Consider the following 22552-nt stretch of genomic DNA (forward strand, 5'->3'; position numbering starts at 1 on the left):
TTGAACTATTTAAAGAGGACCTTTTTTTTTTAAATACAAGAAAAGGCAGTGACCAAAGATGGCTAACACCAGTCACCTGATGTCTAGAATTGTAAGTTGACCACTTTTCTGGAAAGTTCCTATATGGATTGCACTGCAGACCTGCCCCCTGTCACATTGCATGGAATTTCACACCTGGGGGTTGTCAAAGTCCACATCAAAAAGGAACTCTTGAAAATAAGGCATTAAAAATGCAAAGTGCTGGACTTTAATCAATGATAATTCTGTCAGGACAATGGGAACTGCTCACTGACTAGATATACCCCAACCAACACTCAAAACCCGCTGTGGAGAATGACATTACCCCGTCTCCTGTTGGTTTCCACTATCCTGAACTGTGTCAAAATTTTCTGAGATGAAGGATCAAAAATGTGATTACTTGTTCTGCAATAATGACTGCAAAACATGTTAATTAAGTTCCTTCTTGGAATGTTCAGACAGGAGGCTTAAGAATTGGTTTCATCAAGCCAGAAACAGAGAGAGATCATCAAAGTTATCTGGAAACACTGCTGTCTCACTCTCGCACACTCATCTCATCCAGCTCACCCGCCCTCCCTCCCTTCTCGCTTGCCCGCCTGCCCATCTTCCCGCCCATCCTCTCTCCCACTCGCTTGCTCCCCCTCCTCCCTTTCACCCTTTTTCCTCTGCTTTACAAACTGATAAACTTACCCTTTCTTGACTCAGCAAAGCATGGTTTGATTGACTCCTTCTTGAAAAGTTAATACATTTGGATTGGAAAAGGCATTTACGGGGTGAAAGAAATTTTAAAAAATCTTCGTTGTGACCAACTGAGGGGGCTGAATAAAGGCGAGCCAGTACACTCCTCTTCACCTGGGTGTAACAAAATTGTTGGGAAGTGTCATTGACAGTGCATCAAGCGCACTTATTCAACAATAACCTGTTCACTAATGCACAATTTGGGTTCCGCTAAGACCACTTAGCTCCTGACCTCATTACAGCCATGGTCCAAAATGGACAAAATAGCTGAACTCAATAAGTGAGGTGAGAGTGAGTACCCTTGACATCAAGGCAGCATTTGACCTAGTGTGGCTTAAAGGAGTCCTTGCAAAACTGAAGTTGATCAGAATTGGGGGAATGTCTCCACTAGTTGGGCTCGTAACTAGCACAAAGGAAGATGGTTGTGATTGAAGGTAAGACCTTGAAAAAATTACACCTTGTTGAATGAGGTACAATGTACTAAGATCAAAATTGCTGCTGAATACTCTCACTGAAAAAACTAGTCATATATTTGTGGACTGTCAAATTTTCCCCACTATGATTTTTAAACAAACACATTTTAAAATATATTTATAATTTGATATTTCAGCTTCTACCTTTAATCCCATGTATATATCCCAATCATTTATTTCGCTGTATGTAAAATTTTGATTAAAAGTGAAAATTTCAATGCTTCATTTCCTGGCTTGCTGTCTGATAATTCTTGTGTTTTTGGCTACTTACCCTGTTTGAAGACATCAATGTTGCTGGACACCTGGAGATCCCCTTATTGCCGGTTTCAAATGTACGTCAGGAAAGGGGAAATTCACATCACAGAGGTTGCCGTCACTTTGCTGCTGAGCTTGAAATTTGAGACAATCTGCCTTTTCAGATGATGCTTAAATTTGTGAAAATTCTCCCACTACCCAATTTGGTTTTAACTTCCTTTGAGAAATCTTCAAGGATCCAATATATTCAAAACTCTCAACAAAATTGAGCTGCTGCATCCTCCACACACAGGAGTAAAGCTTAGTGTGATAAGCTTGGAGAAACTTTGTGCAACATCAGGTCTACTTGGATGTTGCCAAACACAGTAACCATTTCGTTTTTGCAGTGATGAATCTGTTGTGTCAGCTGCAATTGTCAAGCCCTCTGCATTTTAATACTGTTTATTTGATGGCTCGGGAGCAATGCCAGACCATAATACAAAGCAGCAAATCAGTGTGTGCCTGGACTCCAATATGCTGGTTAATTATATCAACAAGGAGGAGGAGGAGGAGGGCCTTCCTTTGTAGCAATGTGTCCCTACTAATACACTGTCTGGATCATGAGATTCCTTCTTTCTTTGGCATTTAACTGAAATAGGTAACATAGCAGTAGATGTTCAACCTTATTGCAAACCTATTCTTGGTCCTTATGGTAATGATCAATTGAGCTCCAAAACTTGTGATGGAACCTGGAGCCATTCCATTTAATGGCCCAGTTAGTAAAGCATGGCGTCTATTACACCAGAGGTTCCTGTTCTTGGTAGTAAACCACTTGGTGTGTTTCTGTGGGGCGTTCATTAAGAGTAATCCTATAATTGAGAAAAAGGATGTTCTATTAAGTTGGTTAGTACTGCATAGGTTGGAGAATCTGTATCATCTGTTTGAAATTGCTGCAATTTGCTTCTAACTTTGTTATTTCAGTCCTCTATAACTTGTTTATGTCAGGTTCCCCAAATGTACGCTGATGACAATGAGCTCTACCTCAACACCACCTCACTTGACCCTGCATGGTCTCTAAATTGACATGCTGCACATCAGCCATCCAGTACTGAATGAGCAGAAATTTTCACCAACTAAATATTGAAGACAAAGCTACTATCTTTTGTACCTGCCTCAAACTCTGTTCCCTAGCCACCAACTTCATCCTTTTCCCTGTCAACTGTCTGCATCTGACCTAGGATGCTCCCAGCCTTCTTATTGATTTTCATCTCAAGGTCTGACCACATATCTGCGCTATCATTAAGTCATTCTGTTTCCACCTCTGAGGCATTGCCTCGCTCTGACCCTGCATGAGCTCATCTCTGGAAATCTTCACCTATGTTTATTACCCATAGACTTGACTATCCCAGTGCACTACTGACCGGTCTCTCACGTTCCACCCTCCATAAGCTTAAGCTCATCCAAAACTCTGTTGTCTGTGTTGTACCTTGCACCAAGTCCTGTTCATCTATCACCCCTGTTGTTCGCTGACCTACATTGGCACATGGTTAAGCAATGTCTCAATTTTAAAATCCCTCCATGGCCTTCCTATCTCTGCAACTTCCTGAAGCCTTACAACCCTGTGAGTTATCTGCTGCAATTCTGGCCTCTTAACACCCTTGATTTAATTGCTCCATCATTAGCTGCCAAGATCAAAAGCTCTGAGATCCTTGCCTAAACTCCTCTGCCTCTCTGTCTTCCTCTCTTTGTTGCTTTACGACACTCCTTACAAATCTACCTTGTTAACCAAGCTTTTCGCCATCTGCTTTAATATACCAAATGTGGCCTGGTGCTAAATTTTGTGAAGTGGACGTTTTATTACATTAAAGATTTTGTATAAAAGCAAGCTGTTGTTGTTATGGGATCACCCGCTGCTATCATGTAAGCTTTTTGGGAATTGTTCCCATGTAAAGATGCCCTTGATTCCCATTTGGGACCTCAGTTTAGTGTTTCACATGTTAATTTACCCGCCATTTGAACCTCTTTGAATCTGAGAGATTAGATTTCTTGTATGGAAAATTGTAATGCTGCTAATAGTACTTTGGATAGTAGTCAGTTAGGAGACAAATGAAGTAGGTTATCAACCTGGTCAGTTCAATATTTTTGAATCATCCTGAAATTTAGTTTAAGGAGTTTGTGCCCATTCGCTCTCGTTCCCCTTGCAGAAGGAACAAGAATTACCACCTCCACCCAGTTCATGCCTCCACTGTAAGCTCAGATTTTTGCTGATTTATTCCCTTAAGAATGAAATTAACCACATTGCTCATAGCTAGATTCTCAGGAATGTTCCTAAACAAACCACAATGGCTATTTAACTGTTACACGTGAAAAAACTGGGCAGTTGCCTTGAGGGTCGAGAACTCCTTTCAACCCTTGATATAGAACCTGGGGAGATTGCTAATTTAAGTCAGCCCTCAAAGTATATTGATGAAGGAAACCTGTCATTGTGCTTTTCACTATATTGGAGATCAATTTATCCTTGTCCTGGAAAAAAAAGTGTTATCTAAATTTGACAATGACACAAATAGACTTCAGAAAAGATTTGTTATTGGGAGTACAGTTTGAAAACACAAGCTTACCTCAGCAATTCACTGATAACATACCTCAGTAATTTGCTTAAGATTTCTAAATTTATACACTGGTGCCTTCACTATCTTTTTAAAATGAAGTATCGAAGCCAAATTCCATAAATAGACCATACCGACTATTCCTGGTGAGGTCCAGGTAGGTCTTAGTTTTATCTGGGTCATACCTTACTAGGCATACAACATAGGAAATTTATAGCATAGATGGAACCTATTCAACCCACTGTCTGTGCAAGATGTTCTAAAAAAGCTATTCTGCCTAATCCCATTTTCTACCCCTTAGACTGTAACTCTGTAGGTAACTTCACTTCCAATTGGAGATGCAAGCATTTTTAAAATACGTTGGAGGGTTTCTGCTTCCACCATCCTTTCAGGCAGAGAGTTTCAGGCAGAGTTCCAGACCCCCTCCACCCTCTGGGTGAAAACATATCTCCTTAACTCCAGTCTAATCCTTCCACCAATTACTTTAAATCAATGCCCCTGGTTATAGACTCTGCTGAGGGAAATAAGTCATTCCTATCCATTCTATCTAGACCCTCCATAATTTTATTACACCTCAATTAAATATCTCTTAACCCATCTCTTTTCCAGAGAAAACAACCCCAGCATATCCAATCTTTCCCTGTAGTTATTATCACAGAATCAGAATCACAGAATCATCATAGTGCAGAAGGAAGCCACTCAGTCCATCGAATCTGCACTGGCTCTCTGAAGGAGCATTCTGCCTAGCTCTGCTCCCCTGCCTTATCTCCATAACCTTGCACGTTCTTTCTTTTCAGATAACAATACAATTCTGTCTTGAATACCTTGATCGAACCTGCCTCCACCACCCTCAGGAAGTTTGTTCCAGACTCCAACTACCCTCTGGGTGAAAAAACTTTTCTTCCCATCACTATTACCCCTTTTGCCAATTATTTTGAATCTGTGCCCTCTAGTTCTTGAATAGTTTCTGACAATCCACCCTGTACGTACCCCTCAGGATCTTGAATACCCCTATCAAGTCTCCTCTCAGCTGCCTTTCTCCAAGGAAAAGAATCCCAACCCCTCTAATCTATCCTCATAGCTATAGTCCTTTATCCCTGGAATCAATCTTGTGAATCTCCTCTGTATTCTCTCCAAAGCCATCACATCCTTCCTCAAGTATGGTGTCCAGAACTGGACGTGTTCCATCCCTGGCAACATTTATACCCTCTCTAGTGTGATCACATCCTTCCAGTAATGCAGAGACCAGAACTGTATGCATTACTTTAGCTGTGGCCTTGCTAGTGCTTTATGCAGTTATAGCATAACCTCCCACTTATATTCTGTGCCTCGGCTACTAAAGCAAAGTAACCCTTGTAGTTTCTTAATTACCTTTACCTATCCTGCTACCTTCAAGAAACTGGACATGTGCTTCAAGGTCCCTCTGCTCTTCTATACTACTTAGTTTCCTACCATTTGTTGTGTAGTCCCTTGACTTATTTGCCCTAATGTGTCACCTTGCATTTCTCTGGGTTCAATTTCATTTGCTACTTTTCTGCCCACCTGAGAGTACATTGATATCTTCTTGCAGTCTGCAGTTTTCTTCCTCACTATCAGCCACATTACCAATTTTTGTAACATCTTAACATGCTCAATACATTTAAGTCGAATTCATCGACATACACCACAAAAAGCAAGTGACTCAGTGCTGAGCCTGTGGAACCTCATTGGAATCGGCCTTCAAGTCACAAAAAAACAGTCAACTATTGCCTTTTGCTTCCTGCCACTGAGCTAATTTTGCATTCAACTTGCCACTTTCCCTTGGATTCCATGGGCTTTTAATCTATTGATCAGTCTGCATGGTGGAACTTTGTCAAAAGGATTGCTAAAATTAGTGTAGGCTACATCAAATGTGGTGCACTTAACAACCCTCCTTGTTACATCCTGACAAAAATTCAAGCAAGTTAGACACAACCTTCCCTTAACAAATCCAAACTGACTGCCTACATGCTGATCTATATTGTGCCTCAGAATTTTTTCCAATAATTTGCCTAACCAAATTTAGGCTGACTGCCCTGTAATTACAGAATAAGGGGCCAACTATTTAGGACTGGGATGAGAATTTTTTCACTCAAAGGATTGTGAATCTTTGGACTAGCCTACCCCAGAGGGCTGTGGATGCTCAGATTTTGAGTATATTCAAGACAGAGATCATGGATCTTTGGATACTAAAGAAATTAGGAACATGGAGATAGTGTGGGAAGGTAGAGTTGAAATAGATTATCATCCATGATCTTGTTGAATCAAAATGCCATACTCAAAAGGCCAGTGACCTACTCCTCCTATTTGTTGCATTCATGTGAAGAAGATCCTTTTAGCATATCACCCTGCTCACAGCTGTGATTATCTCTTTAACCAACATAATGGCCCCTTCTCCATCCTTTTTATTCCTCCCTGTCCCATCAGAAATGTAATTAAAGATATTAAGCTGCCGTTCCTGCCTGCCTTTAAACCATGTTTCAGCAATAGCTATTGATATCATACTTGTGCCTGTCTGTGTCCTCCACTCATCTGCCTTATTCACGAATTTGCTTGCATTGAAGTGTACACAATTAATCACTGAACCAAATCCTTTGTTGTCTATTTTCTAGCTTTTGTTTCCTCTGCCTTTCATACTCACTTACTAATATTCTGCTTTCCATTTCCTGTTTTACTTCTCTGCCCTTTGGATTTACCCTTGTATTCTGTGATTAACTGTAGGTTCCCAGAATTTTATTTTCTTAAAATACCGATCGCATCAGGAATTTGTGCCTTCGGTCAGCCAGCCAGCTGAATCACTGGATTCGATGAAATTATTTACAAATGTAGGATAAACATCTATCTACATCAGATCATTTTTTGGCATTACTCAGTCATTGAATTGAGGTTTAGTGGTCTTGTTACAGGGTGGTTTTAATAAAATGATTTGTACTTAGCTGATCAGTAGAAATACACCACATGTTTTAGGTTTAGTCATTGGAAATGGATGATTTTAAAGCAATAACAAGTGCATTAAAATTACTTGAACTCCATAAGCTGTAATTATTTCTATTTACTGTAGTTTATAAAAATGCTGGAGACAGTATAGCTTTTATTTCTCAGCTGTTGCAGTATGGGTTCAAGTGGTACTGTTGTCTAGACGAATCATGATCCAAGCAAAACAGTTGCAGTAATATTTTGCATTTGATTCGTAGTAACGAAGATGTCAAGCTCTCTGAATAAATTTTACATGGAAAGATTTAAGCAAATGCAAAATGCCATAATGAGATTAATTATAGCTATTACATAAATATACAAACTAGTTGTAAAGTTTGAAACCAAGAAAGCCCTTTCCATCCAAAGTAACAATCGTACAGTTATAGACTACAGTGCAGGAACAGGCCATTTCGTCTATCAAGAATGTGCCTGGTACTTTTCTCTACAATGCATCTAACCAAACTGTCCCGTTCCCCCCCCCCCCCCCCCCCCCCTTACTCTTGAGAGAGTTATTTGAAAAAGAATATTAATTTCTTTTTAAAAAAATTTATTAGAAGCACTGATCTAATTTGAAGAAATGAAGCATTTTGGCGGTAGCATTGCTGGGTTAGGGAGATGAAAATCAAACAGTGTTCCTGCTTTTAATCACCAACAAGCAAGTCCTGCCAGAAATGTATGTGTGTAAGGACAGGATTGGTCTTGCTGCGGTGTCCTGTATAGTTCAATGTTGTTTGTTTATGAATAATCTCCATTTAAAGAGGCACTGTAAAATGATTGGTGCCTGTAAGACTCCCTCAGGAAGAAGTCAACAATGTGTTGAGAGGATAAAATTACTTTTTATGAAAGAGTTAAAAAGAAAAGATGGAACTTGAAGAAAGGATAGTGTAAATAGTCTTACTTAATTCATATAATTTATATGCTGCCAATATTAGTTGTATGTAATTTCTGAAGGAAACATATATTCTGTTTGCACGCAGATCTGTCACATTCAAACATATCAGACATTTGCAGCCCTTTCTCAGGAGGTTGCTTATGGCCTCTTTTCATTATGATGCATGTGTAATTTGGCTCTCACTCCAAAGGAGCAGAAGTTAATTCAACAGGTGTAAACCCTCAGAGGAAACCTAATCACTACGCAGGGTTGGACAGTGACCAAGCGAGAGTACTGGTCCCTAATTTCCCAGTCTGGATTGGACAGTGACTAAGTGAGGGTATTGGCCACTTAATTTCCCAGTCCAGGTTAGACCAAATGAGACCACAGACCATCCAGTTGCTCAGTCCCCATTTGCTAAATATTGCAAATCAGAAATTACGCTGAATGTGTCCTAAACTAGAGATGTTTTCTTTATAATTGATAGACCTTGGGGCCATTTATTTTCTGTAATTACAGAAAAATAATTCAATTATCTACAGTAGAATATTTGTGTCTTCCAAAAAGCATGGAATTTAAAAGAAAACCTGCAAGCACTGGAAATGCTTGCAGCAATCATATATTTTTAATACCTACTTTATTCGATGTACTCTATTAGCTCATATGCTATAACTGCCATTGTTTGATTTTTCAATGGAAATTTTGCTTTCTCACATGTTTTCTATGAGATCGTCATTGTCTTTATTCAGTTTGTAAAGCCGAGCTGTTTGGACATCAGACTTGGCAGTAGCCAGCTGTTTTGGGCTAGCATTGTCTTCATTCTGTTTTCCACATGTAGGACTGTTGCAGGACAACCATTAGAAACTCTTAACTACTCTGAATCTGTTATGAGCAAGATGGAAGAATGGCAGAGGCTGAGTTTCCCTTTAATTTTCTTCTCCCTTTTGGAGAAAACTGAAGCACGTAACTGAATTAGGAAACTGTACTTGATATTTAACCAGTTTGCCAAGTGTTGGAGTTAGTTTACTTCGGAGAAGAAAATAGAATGGATTTGAAAATTTTAGAACTTTTGTTATCAGCTATATCAGTGCCGAGAACAATCCTTAATATGTTTGTTTTCAAATCAGCATCCTTGAACTTTAGAAGATCTGTGATGTTATCTGATTTCTGTCAGCGTGTCATCTGATTTCTGTACTTTCTTAAACTTGCTATTTAGATTATTTACTCATAAAAATATTTGTTTTCTATGGATAGGTGGCACTGTATTTGGGAAGTTAGATTAAAGGGTTCTGGAGAATATATCTGTTATTGCAGGCAATCTTAACAGAAAGCATTTGCAAATCTCTCCTATATGCTGAGTTCTGAACCTCAGACAGTGATTCACACTTGGCATGCTCAAATGCTCCCCAGCAATCTATTTCAGGGCAGAAATGATAGAAACCTGGTGCACATTAAACAAAATACAGCCTGGTTGATTGGACATGTGTTGAGATTGCCAAGGACCAAAGAGATAATATATCCTTGGTTTTGAACAAATAAGAGGAAGGTTTCATCAACTGAGATGAACATATTTATCACGTTACCAAAAGTTTAATCAATGCTGTTCCTAAATGATAATATTTTCCTGATCTCTAATGCATATTTGAATTTTTTGAATATTTGATAATACTTCTTGAAAGTCATGTCAGCTAGGTTGATAATTCTTGTAATACAGATTACAAGCTACTTCTAGAAAATAAATTGTATTTCAGAAATTTGTTCTAAAAATGTCCTGTTGATTTTGCTTAGCTTTTCGATGTGGCCTTCAGTTCCTTGGAAACCTTGTAGCTGGCAATGAGGAGTCTAAGCATAATGTGTGGAAAAATGCCTTTCCGGATCTTTTCCTGTGAGTGTTGCACCAAATTTCGTTATGTAAATCGATGTTCAGTTGATCCAGCTTTGTTCCATTCTGAGATGTTAAACAGCCCATTTCATGTATTTTGTTCTGCGCACCAAGGAAAGAGGTTAGGAATGAAAGAATTCAAATTCTTTGCATTGAACAGGTTCTCCAAACAGTTTACTTTTTTTCCGTTTGAGACCGTAAAATGCTTCCATCTTGCTGAGAAGATAGATAGGCCACCTGCTCTGAGGCATTGCCTAAATGTTTCTGTGTCTGTTGACAGGTGTTACAGTTATGCAGGTTCTTTTCACCCTTTGATTTGTTATTTTCCTTTCCAATCCCTCCTTCCTTATCAACACCTAACTAAGTAAAGGACAGAAGCTCAAAGATCAGGTGCAGAAAACTCACATGCTATCACAGCATTATCCTAAAGCATACCATCCCAACATAGCCCCTTTTTAATTGTTAAGAGAGAATGCTTCTTTGTTTTGCTAAAGAGAGGTTATATCTGGGGCTATGGATTTGAAATGAAAAACATTTGAATAACTGGGCTGTTCAGGTGTTCTCTTTTTATGTTCCACTAGACCTGGGAAGTCACTGATAGAGCATTTTCCCCCAGAAGTACCTGTAAGGAAAAAATGAACTTGAAATTGGGATGGTTCAACTTCACAAGCTTCAACTTTATGTTCAGTCTTTGACATGAAAATTTAAGAGATTTGAACAACAGTGTTAGTTCAATTCGAGAGCATCCTGTCATTGTAAACCTAATGATTAGTGAAAATGTATTAGACTCTTACAAGCACTTACAAGTATTTAAACCATTTCAAGTGATGTTTGAATCACCATGTCTCAAACATTTAAAGATCCAAATGCAAGCTGCGATAAAACGGATTTATATGCAAAGTTAACGGGTTTTAGATCTAATGCTGTTATGTGCCTTAAAAAAAAAGAATCTATTACGATCCCCTTAGAGACCAATAATTTTTTTAACGATATTTGCATTCTCTGACTGACTTAGAGGAATTGCATGACAAGATTTCAAGTTTTAAGGCTTCTACTGTAACAAACAAACCAAAAGCAATGTTGGCTGAATACTTAGTAGGCAACTAGTATTTTAAACTACAGCAAAGATACCTCTCCCTTAACTTTTTACCCACAACCAAAAATCCCGCACCACAGTTAGGCGTCACTGTCCACATTCCACAGAATGTAATCATCCCGGATCCAGGACATCACTGCAGAAGTCCCTCAAGGTGGTGTCCTAGACTCAACCATCTTCAGCAGCTCCGTCAATGACCGTCCCTCCATCATAAGGTCAGAAGTGTGGATTTTGCTAATGATTTTACAATGTTCACCACCATTAACAACTCCTCAGATACTGAAGCAGTCCATGTCCAAATACAGCAGGACCCTGGACAACATTCAAGCTTAGGCTGATAAGTGACAAGTAATGTTCGCACCACACAAGAGTCAGGCAATGAGCATTTCCAACAAGAGAGAATCCAATCAGGTCCCTTTGACATTTGATGGCAATACCCTCGCTGAATCCCCCACAATCAACATCGCTGGGCTTACCATTGAATAGAAACTGAACTGGACCAGCCATATAAATACTGTGGCTACAAATGCAAGTCAGAGGCTGGGAATTCTGCAGAGAGTAACCCACCTCCTTACCCTCCAAAGCCTGCCCACCTTCTGCAAGGTGCAAGTCAGGAGTGCAATTGAATACTTTCAACTTGCCTGGATGAGTGAAGTTTCAATAACACCCAAGAAGCTTGACACCATCCAGGACTAAACCGCCTAATTGACTGGCACTCTATCCACCACCTTCAACATCCACTCCTTTCATCACCGACACCCAGTACCAGTAATGTGTACTATTTACAAGATGCACTGCAGCAACTCACCAAGGCTCCTTCGAGCACCTTCCAAACCTGCTACCTCTACCACCCAGAAGGACAAAGGCAGCAGGTGCATGGGAACATCACCTCCTGCAAGCCACACACCATCCTGACTTGGAACTATATCACTTCACTGTTTCTGGGTCAAAATTCTAGAACTCCTTCCCTAATAGCACTGTGCCTGTACCTATATTATATGGACTGCAGCAGTTCAAGAAGACAGCTCGTCACCACCTTCTCAAAGGCAATTAAGGATGGACAATAAAAGTCTAGCCAGCGATGCCCACATACCATGAAAGAATAGTAGAATAATTGCAGTTTTTACAGGAACCAGTCCAACATCACGTCAGCTTCCAATGGGTTTGCTTTTCCTTGTTTTGCCAAGCTATAACATGATTGTGAAAAGATTCTTCTCTCAGTTTTTGGAGAAGTCCCGAACTGAATATCAGCAGTAACGTGCACCCACCCTGGCCATGCCAGGACAAATCTTCTGGATTCCTTAGATTGGCGCAGGATGTGCCTCTTTGACCAGAGGCCATCTTCTTTCCTGCATTCTGCTTGCTAGTATGCTACGACTGGCAGCGGTCTCCTCTGCTGCAATCATTCTATGATTCTGTAATTTCCCTTGGGAACAATATCCACAGTAACAGGACCTGTTTCCAATGTATCCTGACACCTGTCCAACTCTGTACTGCATCCCAATATCTATACTTTTTGCAGACAATATTTTTCCAACTTTATGCTATTGCCTGCCTTCACCCCATCTTATCCCCTCCGCTGCTGAAACCTTTACTCATCTTTTTATTGCCTCGAAGCTCGATTTGTTGAATCCGTTTGTGGTGTGAGTTGAAGATGAGGTAGAGCTAGCTGTTGTCAACGTAAATATGAAAGCTGGTCCCATGTTTGTTGGTAATGTAGCTGAACTGTAGCATGTGAATAAGAAAGGAGAGGGGCAAGGATGGATCCCTGGGGGATTCCAAAGTACAGGTTCAGGGACACTCGGAAGCCATTGCTGGAGTTAGGGCCCTGCCATTCAGCTGGACAATGGTGAAGAGGTGCTTGGAGGAAGATAATATTTTCGACTATCAAAAGCTGCAGAGAGGATATAGAGAGAATTTGTTACGATCACAGAAGATATAACTTGTGACTTTGGTTAAAAATGTTACAATGCTGATGCAGAGAAGCAAATCTGATTAGAGAGCTTCATGCATGGAGTTAGTGGAAAGGTGCTGATGGATTTGGGAGATGACAGCATGTTCAAGGACTTTGGATAGGAAAAGGAGGTTGGAGATGAGGCAATGGCTTACAATGAAGAGATCAGTGGTATTTCTGAGGAGGCAAAGGTGTTAACAGTGGAAGGTGGGGTGGGGTGGTTGGTGGATTTGAAATGGGAAGAGGGAACCTTGTCACATGGCCTGGGGACTAGGAGGTAAATTTGGGTCGTTTATAGTTTAGTCGGATTGGCATGAAGAGATGAGGTGAATCTCGGAAAACAGGAGCTTGAAAAGTGCAGGAGGGGCGATGGGAGAGAAACCAGAGAATGACACTTGGGTTCCTAGGCTAGGGCAGGATGAAGTCTAGGTGAGGATTTGACTTGCTGGGGAAGGTGGATAAGCAACAGTAGCAGCTGAACAGATGGCCTCCATCTTAATAAAGCCTACAAGCCCCTTGCACTTCTTGAGAGAGCAAAAAAGGTGGGTACTTACCAGGGGAATTGACCAGGATGGGAGTTTGTAAAGGTTTTGCTGGGGACAAGGGTATTAAAACTGGGGATGAGGAAGTGATTGATTAAAAATTGCAAGCTGCAGAATTATTGTGGTGAATGGAATTCAAAGACCAGGCTTGTAACTAGTGACTGAATTAACAGGTCCTCTAATAAAACAAGATGCAAGCTCCTCAGACTCCTGACATTCCAACTTTTGGCGTACAATGCATCCACTCTGCTCCAATATTGGTGGCAGAGCCTGCAGCTGCAACCCACTATACCCTGGCATTTTCTTGCTAAATCTAATGCTTGCACCTTCAAAAAACTTGCTTAAAACCTCTTGCTTTTGACTGTTAGTCACCTCCCTGAAGCCTTGTGATTCCTGTTCAATGTCTGTTTCATACCCCTATCAATTTTGTGAAGTACCTTAGCACATTTCACTTAGCTAGGAGCAAAAAATATTTGTTGCTGAGTATAGATCAAACGACTTTCAGAAAACCTGCAAGCCTTTTCTATTTGAATTTCTGTATTTGCATACCTGCTAAAAATTGGTAACAGATTTGAGTGAACAAAGTCCTATGTTTTGCTAAACTAAAGTATTTCACTTTCCCACTACTCCACCCTTTTCTAATGGAACTTTTTCATCCACTTAAGTGTAGTGTTCTATTCTGTAATATCTTTCTTCTTATTTCTGAAATAGTTGTTTTGAGATTTGCAGCTGTGGTCCTAGCAAGAAATAATTTTCTTCTAGAAATATAAAAAATAATTAAAAATTATAATTTATGAAGATCTTGTGTTTCTATTAATTTTGAGTGTTTTTTCAATCCCTTAAGTTAATTAACTGAAATGAATATATTGTTGATTCTTTACTATTTCTTTCACTTGTTTTTAAAAGATGGACTCATTTACTGTCACAACATATATATTGTAATGCATTTGACATGAAGGGCATTGCAGCTAAGATTGATTTCCTGAACCAGTGTCTGAAATTTGTTTTTAATTTCTCCTAAGGAATTACATGAATCATTCAGACAAGAAAGCTGTTACCTATTGCTGCATGGTTCTGTTCACCTGTCTTAATGCTGAGAGAACAGCTGACCTATTAAGCCACACGAAAGGAGTTGAACTGGCTGAAACTGTCATCAAGATATGTAGGAGAGAACCTGAACTAGAATGGGCGTATGTATTTTTTGAGCAACGTTTAAAAATTTCTAAAACAAAACAAAAATACCTGGAAAAACTCAGCAGGTCTGGCAGCATCTGTGGAGAGAAGCACAGTTAACGTTTCGAGTCCACATGACTCTTCAACAGAACTAAGGAAAAATAGAAAAGTGGTGAAATATAAGCTGGTTTAAGTGGGGTTGGGACAAGAAGAGCTGGATAGAGGGCCAGTGATCGGTGGAGATAACCAAAAGATGTCACAGACAAAAGGACAAAGAGATGTTGAAGGTGGTGATATTATCTAAAAGAATGCTAATTAAGGGTAGAAAGCAGGACGAGCAAGGTACAGATAGTCCTATTGGGGGTGAGGTGAAGGAATTGAAAAAGGCTAAACGGTAGAGGTAAAACAATGGAAGGAAATACTTTTAAAAATAATGGAAATAGGTGGGAAAAGAAAAATCTATATAAATTATTGGAAAAAACAAAAAGGAGGGGGAAAATCGGAAAGGGGGTGGGGATGGAGGAGAGAGTTCATGATTTAAAATTGTTGAACTCAATATTCAGTCCGGAAGGCTGTAAAGTGCCTAGTCGGAAGATGAGGTGCTGTTCCTCCAGTTTGTGTTGAGCTTCACTGGAACAATGCAGCAAGCCAAGGACGGGTATGTGGGCATGAGAGCAGGGTGGAGTGTTGAAATGGCAAGCAACAGGGAGGTCAAGGAAGGGAAGGGAAGTGTCATTGATGGACCATGTAATAAACTTTCTCAGTCTCAATTTCTGGTGATAGACTGTCCACCAATATCCATTACAAGCCTACCGACACACACAGCTACCTCGACTACAGCTCCTCACACCTCACTTCCTGTAAGGACTCCATCCCATTCTCTCAGTTCCTTCGCCTCTGTCGCATCTGTTCTGATGATGCCACTTTCAAAAACAGTTCCTCTGACATGTCCTCCTTCTTCCTTAACCGAGGTTTTCCACCCACGGTCGTTTACAGGGCCCTCAACCATGTCTGGCCCATCTCCCGCACATCCGCCCTCACACCTTCTTCTCCCTCCCAGAAACATGATAGGGTCCCCCTTGTCCTCACTTATCACCCCACCAGCCTCCGCATTCAAAGGATCATCCTCTGCCATTTCTGCCAACTCCAGCATGATGCCACCACCAAACACATCTACCCTTCACCACCCCGGCGGCATTCCATAGGGATCGTTCCCTCCGTTACACCTCCATCACCCCCTACACCTCAAGCCCCTCCTACGGCACCTTCCCATGCAACCGCAGAAGATGCAACACCTGCCCCTTTACTTCCTCTCTCATCGTCCAAGGGCCTAAATACTCATTTCAAGTGAAGCAGTATTTCACTTGCACTTCCCTCAACTTAGTCTACTGCATTCATTGCTCCCAATGTGGTTTCCTCTACGTTGTAGAGACCAAACGCAGTCTGGGTGACTACTTTGCAGAACACCTTCAGTCTGTCCGCAAGCATTACCCAGACCACCCTGTCGCTTAACATTTCAACACTCTACCCTGCTCTCATGCCCACATGTCCGTCCTTGGCTTGCTGTATTGTACCAGTGAAGCTCAACGCAAACTGGAGGAACAGCACCTCATCTTCCAACTTACAGACTTCCGGACTGAATGTTGATTTCAACAATTTTAAATCACGAACTCTCTCCTCCATCGCCACCCCCTTTCCGATTTTCCCCCTCCTTTTTGTTTTTTCCAATAATTTATATAGATTTTTCTTTTCCCACCTATTTCCATTATTTTTAAATGTATTTCCTTCCATTGTTTTATTTCTACCTTTTAGCCTTTTTCGATTCCTTCACCTCACCCCACCCCCCCACTAGGGCTATCTGTACCTTGCTCGTCCTGCTTTTTACCCCTAATTAGCACATTCCTTTAGATAATATCACCACCTTCAACATCTCTTAACCAAAAGATGTCACAGACAAAAGAGCTATCTCCACCTATCACTGGCCCTCTATCCAACTCTTCTTGTCCCACCCCACCCCCCCTTAAACCAGCTTATATTTCACCCCTTTTCTATTTTTCCTTAGTTCTGTTGAAGAGTCATGCAGACTCGAAACGTTAACTATGTTCCTCTCCACAGATGCTGCCAGACCTGCTGAGTTTTTCCAGGTATTTTTGTTTTTGTTTTGGATTTCCAGCATCCACAGTTTTTTTGCTTTTATCTTGGTGTTTAAAAATTTCTCTTAGTTACCTGAGCAAGAAGACTTAATACATATTTTATCTCTTAAAAGCATTAGAATCAACACTAATTTGTTTTTGCTCTGTCTTTTAATGACCACTGGACTGATCAGTAACCTGTTTGCTTACAAGTTTTATTACTAGCCTTTTGATCATTCTGAAGAATGTATTGCCATTCATTGAGCTGGAGTTTCTAAATTGAAATTCTTTCCCTTTTTTACATTTTGTTTTTCTCTTACCCGTCCCACCTCCCCCCGCAAAGGTATTGACTCCTCACGAGAGCAAGTTTTCTTTTGGTACTTGTCTTTACTAGAACCACTACAAAGGCTATTCACCTCATTTGAGGACAGGCAGGCGCATGCCACAAGCATTTCAACTGTACAGGGCATCACGGATGAAACCATTCAAGACTTCAATGCAAACATAAACCCACAAATATATTCTCTCTGCCAGTCGGAGTTATTGGATAGCAATATTCTCCTCAAATTTGCCTTCCCAGAAGCATGGCTAATTATTGTACCTCAGCTAATCTAGCTAAGAATGGAATAGAACCTGAGACTTTCCTAGTGTGTATGGGTCAGCTATTTACTGGATAAACAGACTGAGCCACCAGAAAAGGACCAACTTTGCCATTTTTAAATTCCTTTTTGTTTTTCAGTTCTGTTAAAATCAGCTGTGATCTTATGCCATTGAAATTGCCAGAATGGAAACATAAGTTCCCAACTGAAAATGCCTTGTTCTGCCATATTTAAACTATACAATAGCCAAAGGATTTTATCCCCTGATTAAGTTTTGTCATGTTCTATTGGTATTCCAACATTTCCTTGTAAATTTTAAAAATCCAGATTATTATAAAGCAGTCTGTATTGGTCTTTTATAATCAGAATTCTTGATCACCAGTTTGAAACAAGTACTTTTTTTTTTCCCACTTCCAAGTATTTTTCCTTGCCTACTAGAATGTGGGTTGGCTGAGAATACTGTGTTCCAATCATGTGCATGCAATACATGCTAGAGTGTCAGATACACAGAGCAGGTTCCCACAAACAGCACTAGGTTAATGACCAGAAAGTCTGTTTTTGTGTTGTTGATTGAAGTGTAAATATTGACCCAAGATATCTGGAATAACCCATCTGTTCTTCAAACTTTTACATCCGCCTCAGCGGGCAGACGAGGACTCAGTTTAACGTGTCTTCTGAAAAGCAGCACCTCTGACAGTGCAGCACTCCCTTAGTACTGCACTGGAGAGTCAGTCTTGATTTTTGTGTTCAAATCCTGAAGTGGGACTTGCCTCAGAGTCAGAAGTTGGGGGGTTCGAGAGTGAACCACAACTGACATTCGGGAGGAAACAGTGATTCAATTGTAACTTGTTGCCTTTCCCTATATTATTTTTATATACAGACTTTGGAAATTAGCAGTCCAGAATTTGCTGATAGCCAGTTAGCGTCAATGTGACCAGCAATTTCTAAAATTCCAGTACAGTTCTCAACTTAGTGTCCTTAAATTGGTACAAGTCATATATTGTGCCAAATCTGGGAAATGGCCTACTTCAAACTATGGCACGACCTGTCCACCAAATACACTGGCATGGTTCTCTTATCAAGATTTTATTGATTTGGTTGTATTGAACTACCATTTTTTTTCAAATGGAGGTACAGTTATTCACATTAGGGCGGATAGAGGCAAAAAAGTTTCAGATTTTGTTTTTTTTTTAAATGGTTTTCTTATTTCTTTAAACACCCTTCGAACTTTATTATCTTTATGCTTGTATGTGTTCCTTTAAACTTGAATTTATAAGTGATAGTTGCTGCTTTCCCCCTGAGCAGAGCTGTGATTTTAGGATTAGCTGGAGACATCTATTCTGCAGCAAGGGCTCAGGAACAGAAGTCTACTGACAAACGGTTGATATCTTGTTGTAATGTTTTGGTAAACTTTGGTAAACATTTATTAATGTCATGTTGCAAGTTGTGTATTGTAAAATTGCAGTACAGGAAATTTAGGCCTGAATCTTCAGCAATCGCCATCAGACTGCCAAAATGCTCCTATTTTTGTCTGCTATGCCAGAGCTCCGCATTTCTGGCCAGAACTTCCGATCCCGGCTTCTCCGGAAATGCGGAGCATATGGTTCTTTGAAGAGCTGCCTCATAATGCTGGAGCATCGAGGAAAGACAAGCCACAGTCCCTTTTTACATCATTAGCTGCCATATTCTGTAAATAAAGAGTTTATATGCCTCAAAGCTTCTTTGAAAATCTATGAAGAGAAGGTAAGGGTGGCAGGTGGGGTGAGTAGTTGGGTCAGGTCGAGAAGGGTTGTCAGGCTGGGAGGGTAGGCAGGTGGTTGGGGCTAGTCAGGTCAGTTTGGGGGTAATCAGGGGAGAGTGGATTAATGGAGCCTAGTCAAGTTAGATTGTGGAGGCTAGACAGGTTTGGTCAAGGGGGAGTCAGTGAATTGGGTGTGGAGTTGGGGTATCGGTGTTTGTGATTGGAGGGTCAGTTGTATAGTTGCCCAGGATTTAGACTATAGTTTTTTTCTGTCTAATATTTCCTGGACAACTACCCAGGTAAGTAAGTCAGAACTGTCCAAACTCTAACTCAAAGTATGAGATTTTTCCAGAGGGACATAGGGAGCAGTGGGATTGCCCTTCCAAAGTTCAAACTTCCTGGACAATTCCCTCAAGTACAGATTTCCAGCATCCGCAGTTTTTTTGTTTTTATTTTTATATTTTTATAATAATTTACAAAGATTGTATATAAAAATAATTTAGTGAGCAGCAATATTATTTTGCACCTCTTTGTACGACAGATATTCGTTTGATACCATGTCCACTTCAGAGCAGCAACAGGCAGCAGCAGGTATTATATTGCTGGCGCCACCTTGACAAATATAATCACCCACAGAGCCCTTGCATGAGACTTCTGAGAGGTCCTGTTGTGCATCTTCCAGGGCATATTCGGCCTCCGACCATCTGGAAATCGGAAAATCTAGGCCTAAGTCACCTATCTGATAGCACACTAAATTCTGGTAAGCTTTGTGAAGAACTAGACTTGCCATTTGGAGCTTACAACCACTGCATGAAATTTGACACTGTGTATAACCCAAGTATTATGTCAGAGCACCTAGGATTTTTACATATAACTTTATAAGAGGTGATTTTATTTGTCAAGGTGGCGCCAGCAATATAACACCTGCTGCTGACTGTTGCTGCCCTGAGTGGATATGGTATCAAACTGGTACCTGTCGTACAATGAGGTGCAAAATAATATTGCTGCTCCCTAAATTATTTTTGTATACAAACTTTGTAAATTATTATTTGTAAAATTAAAGAATTGTATCAATCTGTTTTCAAAATAAGGTTCTTCATATTTGACCTCCAATCAATTGTTTGCTAACATACTATCACCACTGAGTGGGTGGTTGAGCCACCTTTTTGGTCTCTGGAATATAATGTCTAATGATTCAATTTAAGCAATTGGGACACACAAAATTATTTCTTTTTTTCCAATCCATTTATTTGTGGTACGACCGGGATGGGAAGGAGTGCATGAATTATCAAGTCCCACTAAACCGCAGGATATACCATTAACTTGAGTGTTTAATTTTCTCTCTGAAATGGCCAATTGTTTACCTATACTTCTGGTGCCCAGAAGAAAAGAGACTCAGAGCGGGCTTCGTTCAAGAAGCTCGATGATTATTTGTTATAAAACAAAATGCCTTTTAAGTTTTAAGCCTTGGTTCAAACATGGACAAAAGAGCTGAACTCCCGAGGTGAGCGTGCTTGCACTTGACATCAAGGCCGCATTTGACCAAGTGTGGCATCAAGTTGGGAATCGGAGAAAATTTTCCGCTGGTTGGAGTCATACCTAGCACAAAGAAAGATGGTTGTGGTTGTTGGAGATCTTTCGCCTCAGCTCCAGGACATCATTGCAGGAGTTCCTCAAGGTAGTGTCCTCGGCCCAACCATCTTCAGCTGCTTCATCAATGACCTTACTTCCATCATAAGGTCAGAAGTGGGGATGTTCGCTGATGATTGCACAATGTTCAGCATCATTCACGACTCCTCAGAAACTGAAGCAGACCATGTCCAAATGCAGCAAGACCTGGGCAATATCCAGGCTTGGACTGACAATTGGCAAGTAACGTTCGTGCCACACCAATGTCAGGCAATGACCATCTCCAACAAGAGAGAAACTAACCATTGTCCCTTGATGTTCAATGGCATTACCATCACTGAATCCCCCACTATCAACGCCCTGGGAGTTACCATTGACCAGAAATTGAACTGGACTAGCCATATAAATACTGTGGCTACAAGATCAGGTCAGAGGCTAGGAATCCTGCGACGAGTAACTCACCTCCTGACTCCCCAAAGCGTGTCCACCGCAAGGCATAAGTCAGGAGTGTGTTGGAATACTCCCCACTTGCCTGGATGAGTGCAGCTCCCACAACACTCAAGAACTTGACACCACCCAGGACAAAGCAGCCTGCTTGATTGGCACGACATCCTCAAACATTCACTCCCGCCACCACAGACACACAGTAGCAGCAGTGTGTATCATCTACAAGATGCACTGCAGGAATTCACCAAGGCTCCTTAGACAGCACCTTCCAAACCCACGACCACTATCATCCAGTAGGACAAGGCAGCAGACAGATGGGAACACCACTAACTGGAAATTCCCCTCCAAGTCACCCATCATCCTGGCTTGGAAATATATCGCCGTTCCTTCACTGTCATTAGGTCAAAATCCTGGAACTCACTCCCTGGCAGCAGTGTAGGTGTACCTACACCACATGGACTGCACCGGTTCAAAAAGGCAGCTCATCACCACCTTCTCAAGGCAACCAGGGATGGGCAATAAATGCTGGCCCAGCCAGCTAGGCCCACAACCTGTGAATGAATAAAAGAAAAAAACAGATAAAAACAAAAAACTGCGGATGCTGGAAATCCAAAACAAAAACAGAATTACCTGGAAAAACTCAGCATGTCTGGCAACATCGGCGGAGAAGAAAAGAGTTGACGTTTCGATTCCTCATGGGTCACGAGGACTCGAAACGTCAACTCTTTTCTTCTCCGCCGATGCTGCCAGACCTGCTGAGTTTTTCCAGGTAATTCTGTTTTTGTTAAAGAAAAAAACTGGTTGATACACGATTGTAAGTGTAACTAACGAACCCTTTTAAACTTCCCCAGCACACACAGACATACCTACACAGACAAAGATACACAGGTAGTCTGAGTTGGGTGGATGGAAAAAAAAACTTCCTTGGAAAGGAAAAAAAATTAAGTTGACAGAGGTTCGAGGTTGAGTAGATGTTGTGAAGTTACCCAACGATGCTTCAGCGTCGAGGAGAGTATAGCTGGACCAATTCTTCCCGTCTCAGCTAGCAAGTCCAAAATTATGCAGACAAACTACACTCAGATGAGGATTATCCAGCTACAGGTTGAGAACCACACATGGTTTCACAAAGCGGAGAGGGACAGAGAGCGAGCTAGTCAGGGTAGTCTTCTGTTCTCAGCCTTTCCCCAACAAGACTGAAAGCAAAACAGGCACAAACTTAAGGTTTGCCTCTGCCATGTGATTGCCTTTTTGTCTTCTAGCTTTTCACTAATTAAAGAGCTTTGCAGTTCAAAACAAACAAACAACTCCTTCTTAAGTGCCAATTAGCTGAGGTGATTTCTTGGAAGAGGACTGCTTGTTGACAGTTCCAAGGTGAACTTATGACCCTTTTTTAAAAAAAATTCTTGGGCAGTCTCCAATGTCC

The 22552-nt window shown here is 40.8% G+C and overlaps 1 protein-coding gene across 7 annotated transcripts in view; it reads left to right on the forward strand.

Moving 5' to 3' along the window:
• Window positions 1–22552, forward strand: part of atxn10 (ataxin 10) — a 280848-nt gene that overhangs the window by 36914 nt on the left and 221382 nt on the right. For all 7 annotated transcript variants that reach the window (XR_005946489.1, XM_041216240.1, XM_041216241.1 and 4 more), the window contains 2 exons: window positions 9723–9819; window positions 14431–14598. Coding sequence is in view for 6 of the 7 variants with exons in the window: in XM_041216240.1 (XP_041072174.1) it covers window positions 9723–9819; window positions 14431–14598 (265 nt within the window). In the remaining variant the exon portion in view is untranslated. The remainder of the gene's footprint in view (window positions 1–9722; window positions 9820–14430; window positions 14599–22552) is intronic.

Source organism: Carcharodon carcharias, chromosome 21 (assembly GCF_017639515.1).
Source record: "Carcharodon carcharias isolate sCarCar2 chromosome 21, sCarCar2.pri, whole genome shotgun sequence".
NCBI lineage: Eukaryota > Metazoa > Chordata > Chondrichthyes > Lamniformes > Lamnidae > Carcharodon > Carcharodon carcharias.